At 55.4% G+C, this 8283-nt stretch overlaps 5 protein-coding genes across 5 annotated transcripts; all 5 read right to left on the bottom strand.

Moving 5' to 3' along the window:
- Nucleotides 1-442, bottom strand: DQ04_07671040 (hypothetical protein; the record flags this gene model as incomplete). Its single annotated transcript, XM_009315266.1, has 1 exon — nt 1-442. A coding segment is annotated over one exon (442 nt), but the record flags the coding sequence as incomplete, so codon positions are not given.
- Nucleotides 443-922: 480 nt separating this feature from the next.
- DQ04_07671030 (hypothetical protein) lies at nt 923-1498 on the bottom strand (the record flags this gene model as incomplete). Its single annotated transcript, XM_009315265.1, has 1 exon — nt 923-1498. One exon carries the CDS (start codon nt 1496-1498, stop codon nt 923-925), a length of 576 nt encoding a protein of 191 aa, XP_009313540.1.
- A 323-nt stretch (nt 1499-1821) lies between these two features.
- DQ04_07671020 (coiled-coil domain protein) lies at nt 1822-3780 on the bottom strand (the record flags this gene model as incomplete). Its single annotated transcript, XM_009315264.1, has 1 exon — nt 1822-3780. The coding sequence occupies one exon, from the start codon at nt 3778-3780 to the stop codon at nt 1822-1824; it is 1959 nt and encodes a 652-aa protein (XP_009313539.1).
- A 1022-nt stretch (nt 3781-4802) lies between these two features.
- Nucleotides 4803-6992, bottom strand: DQ04_07671010 (hypothetical protein; the record flags this gene model as incomplete). The annotated part of the gene is made up of 1 exon (XM_009315263.1): nt 4803-6992. The coding sequence occupies one exon, from the start codon at nt 6990-6992 to the stop codon at nt 4803-4805; it is 2190 nt and encodes a 729-aa protein (XP_009313538.1).
- A 636-nt stretch (nt 6993-7628) lies between these two features.
- DQ04_07671000 (carrier protein) lies at nt 7629-8283 on the bottom strand (the record flags this gene model as incomplete). The annotated part of the gene is made up of 1 exon (XM_009315262.1): nt 7629-8283. A coding segment is annotated over one exon (655 nt), but the record flags the coding sequence as incomplete, so codon positions are not given.

The raw sequence follows: 8283 nt of genomic DNA, 5'->3' as shown, positions 1-8283 counted from the left end.
CGTCCGCCGTCGCCGCCGCCTCGTCACGGTGCCGCCGCAACTCCTCCTTCTTCTTAGCCATCCTCGCTTGCAGGGCGCTGAGCGAGAACGCCGAGAATGCACCTGATGCAGCTGCAGCCAATTTCTCTTGCTTCTGCGACTCCTGCGCCGCCTCACCCGCCGCCGCGCTCGCGGTGTGTTCCTGCAATCTCGCGCGAACCGGGGCGATCACTGTCTCATCGGCGCCGGCTTCACCGAGGAATTCCACCAGCTGCTGCAGCGTGGCCCGATCAACCACCGTCGTTGCTGCTGGCGGTGCCACCGCTTCTGCTAACTTCTTTGCCAAGTTCTTGAAATCCTCGCGGTCAATCACACTCGATTGCACGTACGTCTCAAGGACCTCCTTCACGCGGTTGAGCACCTCCCGTTTGTTTGCACAGGAGGGAGATACGGACGATGACATGACGTCCTGCTGTCTTTTGTGAAGGCGAAACTTTTCGCTACAGGATGGGCGTTGTGTTGAGAAAACAAAGCAAACATAAACGCAAGGCTCAAAGAATGCAGAATACTCCCACCTCGTTACGACACACAGAAACACATTTTAAACGTCCTTTTCCTTTGCGCTTTCTATGACACACAAAAACAAAAACACATGCACACACAGACATATATACCTTACACCATTGCGATGAATGACGATAGCCAAACTAGTTGCCACCACCATCACTACCACTGCCTGTCGTCTGTTGGCCCGTCACGACCTCCTCCCGCTCCACTACTTGGTACCCAACCATCTGTACCGGCTACTAATAGCACTGTTACACCATACCCCACACCTTTCCCTACCCCACCCCACCCCAAAAGCAAAACATCCGCTCACCCATGCCGCTATACTGATGCAGCATACCAATCGAAAACAACATCAGCATGAATGAACAGACCACTACGCAAATCTCTCTGCTACTTGCCATGCCTTCACACGGTACTCCGCTACAGGATTCTTTACGAATTGCTTCTCATAGAGCGCTTCACGCACGCGCTGCCGGTCACGCTGGTCCCGTATTTCATCAAAGGAATAGAGCTGATTCCGCTGGAAATCGCGCTGGAAGTACCGCTCTCTCGCCACAAACTTCGTGAGGTTGTTCCATGCGAATACGAACGCGTAGCACTTCCAAAAGGACCACCGAATGGACGTTCCAGTGCGGTTCAGGAGGCGCGTGTAGAAGAAGTTCACGAAGCCAGCGCCGGCCAGACTGGTTATGACAACCGGCGTGCAGCGGAGGTTCTGCCCCCAGAACGTGCGGAGGTGCCAGTGTGACTCACCCTCCGGCACTTTGTAGACGCGCTCCGCCAGCGCCTCATCGGGCATTGCCTGCGTGTCGAGAAAGAAGTCAAACTGGCGGAAGTTCGGCTCAAAGCTGGTGTCGGCGCGGACGGTGGGGATGGAGCCGTGCCAGTTGAACGACGTGGGCCCTTGGCCCAGCAGCAACGTCGAGTGCCCCTGCGCACCGCCGGGCATGGTGCGCTGCTCTACCGGTGTGTCTCTGTGTGTGACGTGCCCTACGCGATGTGACGCAGCCCTTCCGCAGGGGACGGTGAGACACGAGCGCGCAACAACAAGAACGAAACAAGGAGAAAGAAGAAGTTGCAGGCGTGAACGCATTCAGTATTCATTGCGTATATCTTGCTACCCGTTGGATCAATAACATAAGAGAAGCGCTGCCTCCCTCTCATCTCTTTTTTTTTTGTTTTGCTTTCATTTTTCTTTCTCCATTTTTTTTTTTTGGTTTGGTTTGTACGCCCCCGTTCCTGTACATTTCCTCCGGCGTCGCTCTACGGGCCTCAGGAGGCGGTGCGAGCCTGCAGCAGGAGCTGCGGCGGCATGTACAACTGGTAGTTCACATCGCCTTGCAAGTATTGCCCGAGCAAGTCGCGCAGCTCCGCGTTCTGCGCGCGCAGTGTGTCTGTCTCTTCAATCAGGGTTTTGCGCTGCTGCAGTTGACTAATGTACCGCTCAAGGCCCTTCTCGAGCGCCCCCCACACTCGCTGGTGGCCCTTCGGGACCGACTCTGCCATGCGCGACCAGTACTCCTTCTCCGCCTTGCGACGGGACTCTTCTTGCTTTATCTTCGCCAGCTGCTTCTTCTTCTTCTCCGACTGCTTCTGACCCTCCTCCTCCTGCTTCTGCAATTTCCGCTGCCGCTCCGTGAGGAAGGATGAGAGCGCCCGTACCGCATCCTGCGGCCGGATGAGCGCTGTGGCATCCTCCGGCCCCTCCACCATAAAAAACTCCAGCAGATCCTCCAACTCCTCGTTCTTGCGCACCTGCAGCGTGGCGAGGATGGCTTCCACGACCGCCCGCTCCTCTGTGGTGCCCTCCACCTCACTAATAGCTGCACGCACATTTTCATCCGCAATGAACGGGGCCTGTTTGTGCAGAATCTCCAGCAGCATGAGCGCTTCTTGCGAGAGCTCGATTTCGTCGTCGCTGCTGACATTATCCTCCTCCTCCTCTTCCACCGCCGATGCGGTGTCGTCGGCGGGCCAGTAGTTCAGTTCTGGTGGGTTCCACGGCACACCGAGGATATCCTCGAATAGAACGCGATCAGCCTGAAGGCACTTGTGCGCGAGCTGTATGTTCTTCTCCTCGTGCATGCGCCAAAGCTGACGGTACTTCTCCTTGTCAGATTTCTCGAATTTCTGGAACTTCTTCTGCAGGTCACGGTACTGATCGGCAACACGGTGCAGTTGAGCGGTGAGGTCTTTGTTGGTGCGCTGGTACCGCTTCTCCGACTCCGCGTAGCGTGCGACGAGTGAGCTGAGCGTGTCTTGCAGCCGCGCGAGTTTGCGCTTGTGCAGCATCTGCGCGCTCTTGTTCTCCTTCACCCTCTCGCGCAGCACCTGCAGGTTGTAGCTGAGCCGCTCACCGTTTAAGAGGAATTCCGCCTTGCAGCGCTCGAGCTCTTCCATAAGGCCGTGAATCTCCTGGAGGTGCTCGCGCTTAATCACGTTGTACTCCTCGCAGCTCTCACGGTGCTTCTCGTCAATCTTCTTCTGCGCCTCCAATATCTTCGCCTCGCGTTTCTTGCGGTACTCCGTCTCGCGCGTGCGGCGCAGTCGAACGAGTTGGTGGATCTCCTCCTCCCAGAGCGTGAGGGCCTCCTTCCGCTCCTCCTCGTATGCGTCTTCGACTCCGCGCAGCTTGCGCGTGTAGGCGTCGAGGTACTTCTCCGTCTGCTCCCGCATCTCCTCGACGAGGCTGTTGATGTCCGTGGCGTTGCGGCGGAGCGCAGCAACGAACTCCTCCTCGCGCTCCTCCAGCTGCTCGCGCAGCGCCTCGATGAGACGGTCCTTCACCCCAATGAGCGCTTCGCACTGCTGCCGCTGTTCCCCCAGCGCGCACTGCATCTCGTGTGGGACGTTGAGCTTGTAGAGGGACTCGAACGTGAGCTGTATCGCGCCCTGCCGCGCCTCATTCTCCGCCAGCTCGTCGCGGCGATGCTTGCGTCGCTCGTCCAGCGCACACTCTTCGCGCTCACGGCGCTCGTTTTCGTTAGCGTCGATGGCCACTTCCCATCCCGTCACGGCGCTGTGGGCGCAGCTAAGCACATTCGCCATGTCGTGGCGGGCCTGGCGAGCGCACTCCTCACCGCGCCCCTTCGGTGCGTTGCTGTCGCCCCCGCCACTGCCACTGCCCTGCATGTTGCTGTCGCCGTTTATGTCTTTGAGCCGCTTTTGAATGCGCTGCCGCCGCTCGGAGATGCGCTGCTCCTGGACAGCATCTGCATTCTCGTTCCTCATCTCTTGCTGTTGAAGGGGGGNGGGGGGGGGGGGGGACGTTTTTAAGGGGCATTAGAGACAGGGGATGAGGAGGAAAAAGAAAACACACATGCACGGATGCTGCGTGCCGCTCATGAGACGACGGCCATGACAACGCGAAATCAAAACGAAACAAACAAAACAACTTCATTCAGGAGCGAACCAGTCAAGAGAACAGTTCTGCACACGGCGAGCCGGGTCCCTCACACCCGTACTTACGCTCTCTATGCCTCAATATAGTTTATCTTCTTTTCCTACCTCCAGCTCTTTTTCGTTGTCTCTCTCCTGGTGGAGTGGGAGATGGGGGACGCCACCTTTGCGGACACGCGTCTCCACCTTTCCCCTTCCTCGGCTTCCATTACGTCTCTCTATTACACATCCACACAAGTTATGCAGCATAAACGGCACGCCTGCTGTTTCCTTGTTGACTTCACCTTTTTCTGTCTAGTGACCTCCTTCCTTCGTTTTTTTCCTCGTTACATCCCAATTCATTCCCCTTTTTTTTTCTCGCTCCCTCTACACATACACCCCCTCCCTCCTTCCATGCGGATGGACCCTGCGCTGGAGGTGGCTTCTGCTGTTACTCAAGAAGGAGTGCTGTGGGAAACGAACATCAGCGTAAAACGCAATTTTCAAAACCCTCAAAACAAACATAAAAAATCAATCGAACAAACAAACAAACAAACAAATCACGCACTGTCCTTCCCTCACATGCGTATCAGCCAACGTGAAGGTCAGCCATCTATGGCGCGAGAAATGAGGCTGACGTGCGCGAAGAAGTTCACGCGACGTCAGACCGGTTTCTCAATAAGCACGTGCATTGAAAGCGGGGGTGGGTGAGAGGGGGGGGGAACTTTTTATGTGTGTATGTGTATGTGCATGGACCAGAGCAAGGGGCTCACGCATTCGGACGACACGGACCGCGACACTCTCGACAGGGAGCATTCCGGGAAAGACAAGCTGCATCCTCTTCCTCTCCGTCTTCGACAGAGTTTCTGCCTGCTCTATAGGACATCGTCCAGGTATATCTTCTGCGGTCCTGTGAAGAAGTCAACGAGCGGCGGCGAAACGCCGCCCGGCAGCGACGCGTACGCCCCACCGCCCTTCACTGCAACATTGGGCGAGGGCGACAACCCGTCAGTCTCCTCGCAGTACGACGCTTTACCTGGCGTTTGCTCATTCACCGAAGCTGTCGTCAGGAATCCTGGCTGACATGACAGGTACTGCGATATCGGGGCGCACGGGTGCTCCCGCTGCATCTCCCGCACAACCGGAAGGTGCGACTGCGCCGCCACAGCGAGGGCCGCGTCGGCATAACCGACGAGGTCTTGCCGAAGCAGCGAGCGATAAAGCGCAATCGTCACCTCCTTTGGGACTTCAATCTTGAGAGAAAGCCGTCCCACAGTGTTGGCTACAGCCGCTTCGCTGCATTTGAGCCAGAAGAGCATTAGACGTGAGATGCCTCCCTTCACCATCTCCTGAATAGCCAAAGTTGGCGGAACATTCGGAGGTGGGAGCGGGTGCGCCACCCTCTCATGCAGGCAACAGGAACACTGGCAGTGGAAGTAAGCGAATTGTGGCTCACTCACAAGCACGCCACCCTCTGGGGGATGCATACTCCTGCAGTGCTCGCAAAGGGCCATTCGACGTTCCTCCACTTCGTAGAGACTCATCATCTGGTATGGCACCCCTTGCGGGTACAGCACGGCGGAGCACACCGGAAGCGCCAACGCCTCCCCCTGCGAGCCAAGTCGGGAACTATCAACACGCGGGTCATTGTACGCCAATTCAACAAAACAGTCAAAAGCAGCGTTGGCCACTACAGTATTCCACGCCCTCATGGCTAGTTGAACCAGCGGCGCTATCACCAGAGAAGCAATTTGCGATATGTTCCGCGGAGACTTGTGAGCAATGGCAGAAATGAGCTTAAAGACTGCCATCTGGCTCTCAGCGCAAGTTGCTTTTCCAGCAAGCAAAATTGCTACTTCCAACACATCCAGGTCATGAATTCGGTTTCGTAACGAAGGCATCCTGTCAAGTGCATTTGTTGCAACTTGACACAGCATGCGCTCTAGGCTCTCCGAATTGGGTACAATGGAGACGGCTACACGGAGGGGACGAATGTCGCTGAGGTCGTACGTAAAAGAAGGTGTGTGTAACAGGAGCCATCCTGCCGTTTCTACCATGTTGTAGCAGCAAATAAATAGCCGTGCCTGTTCTTCTTCGTACTCCACCTGACGGCTCGCAACAGACGGCACTCGCAACGTGACATTTGAAGCCCCCCCCTGCGGTACTGTTCCCCACTCCACGATTGGCATGAGGGCCACGGTAACTTTAGCCGTCTTCGTCACGAGTGGGCCGAGCTCACTCGGGAGCGCAACAATTTGAGATGCGGCCACATCACGCGCCACGATGAGTGATTTCCCAAGCAATTCCACATAAAGAGTCAGCACCGTACTCTTTACTCTATGATCCATGCTTCGTATCCAGTGTTCCACTTCATCCAGAACGTAGTGGAACACGTAGTGAATAAACCCCAGCGACGCTCGAACAAAAGCGACGCGTTCCTCTGGTGAGATGAAGTGCAGGTTGGAGGAATACTGAATCATCGGGAAAAAGGCAAGCAAGGCCATAACTGGACCGTACGGGGACCGCTCATCCATCAACCGAAAGCTCTCGTCGATGCAGACAAGAAGATCCTTGAATGGCATCAAGTTATTGGGACGCTCATCCTCAGCCCGTAAATGGGACTTGGCGAGCTCTTCTATAAGTTGCTGTGACGGAAGCACACGAACAACATGCCCAGCGTTCAGCCATCCACCATTTTTCAACCGGTAATAAGTTTCATTCGGGTCGAGGGTTCCCTTGGCGCTGGAGACAGCGACCATAAGGCGACCGGGGTAGAGCGGGCACAGCACATGCGCATTGTTGCGCGGGCGCGTGCGCAGGCATACGCCCATGTCCTCGTGCGACAGGAGGGGGTTGCGAATGATGACCTGTGGGGTCTCAAACAACTGCTCGTCGATTTCCAAGCACTTCCAGCAGAGCGTGTAGTTGCACCCTTCCTGCGTGCAGCCGCACCACTCCGCCATGGATGGGTGGGCGCACGCCTTGCAGATGGAACACAACAGGCCAGCCTTTGGGTGCTTGAACACCCGCATGGGATGCTCTGGGTGCGATCCGTGGCACAGCATCCTCTTCCTTTCCGACGTTCTATAGGGGGCTTGAGAAACAGTGACCAAAACCACAGGAGCAACGCATTTCTACACACACCCAGCCAGACGCAAATGCGCCAATGCAGACATATACATGCCCACGCAAACACACAACACATAGAGAGGGGTGACAGCAAACGAGAGCAACCATCACCGACCTTTTCATTTCTTTACTCCCCTTTGGCAAGGTCTATGTAATTCCCGCGATGGGAAAATATGAAGAAAAACGTCACTACTTCTCTGTAGCAATTCTCCTATTCACCTTCTCCATCGGTGCATCAGGGGCATATACGCATGACGCCGGGGATTAAATCGCGCGCCTTTAAGCCCAGAGCGTTTGGTTTCGTCTTGTGCATATATGCCTGCACCCTTTCGTTTCTTACATCTCCTTGCTCGAACGTACACACACGCCAACATTCACCACCTCACACATTATTTGCCGCACGCAAAAACACCCTGCAGCAAATATCCTTCTAGCAACACAACACAATCATCACACCGTGCATTCTCCAATTCACACACTGAAACTCTCTATCCTTCTCTCTAAATCAATTGGTTGCCTCTCGCTATGTATGGAGATTGCACCTCTTACACGCTTAGAGAGTCGGATCCCGCCTATGTGATATCGGAGAACTGCTTTGCTCCTTCATATGTCATCCCGAACGCACAACCGCCCACCGCTGCCATAAAGAGGTTTGTATGAAGGCCTTTAAAAAATGCCTGAATCCCCTCCCGTCGCAGAACACTCTTCATTATAACAAACGAGGGGAAACGTGCGTATCCTATGTTTTTGTCCACCTGCAGCCTGAGTCTCAGAACATAGAAAGGGTTCAGCAAGAGACTGATCACCATGCTGGCTGTGGCACCCACACTACAGTTGACGAGAAGGTTGTCCGTTGTGGAGGTGCAGCACTCGGGGATTCTTCGCCGCACTTCAGGAGGAATTATGAAAACGAGCGACGGCGATGCACACGCAACGACGTTATAGGCTCGATGTTTTAGTAGCTCGTAAACGAGCCACCAAGCTCCAGTAAGAGGGGCCAAAATCACAGTTAACAAAGTTCCACGAAACAACGCTCGCCATCCCTGCTCTGCGAGGATGGATCTCGTCGTTTGCAAGCCATTGCTGTATCTATGCTCTCCATAGCGACTGTCAGCCACCATCTGCACCTGCGACACGACACCGAACGGGTTATAAACGGGCCCCGAGACGAGATCGGCTGCGAAACCCCCTACAAGGCTCCGCTGCTCCAAAGTCGGGAATGGCAGG

Source organism: Trypanosoma grayi (assembly GCF_000691245.1).
Source record: "Trypanosoma grayi strain ANR4 Tgr_767_V1, whole genome shotgun sequence".
In the NCBI taxonomy this organism is placed as follows: Eukaryota; Euglenozoa; class Kinetoplastea; order Trypanosomatida; family Trypanosomatidae; genus Trypanosoma; species Trypanosoma grayi.
Note: the sequence above shows the minus strand (reverse complement) of the source record. Positions and strands in the feature narration are given on the sequence as shown.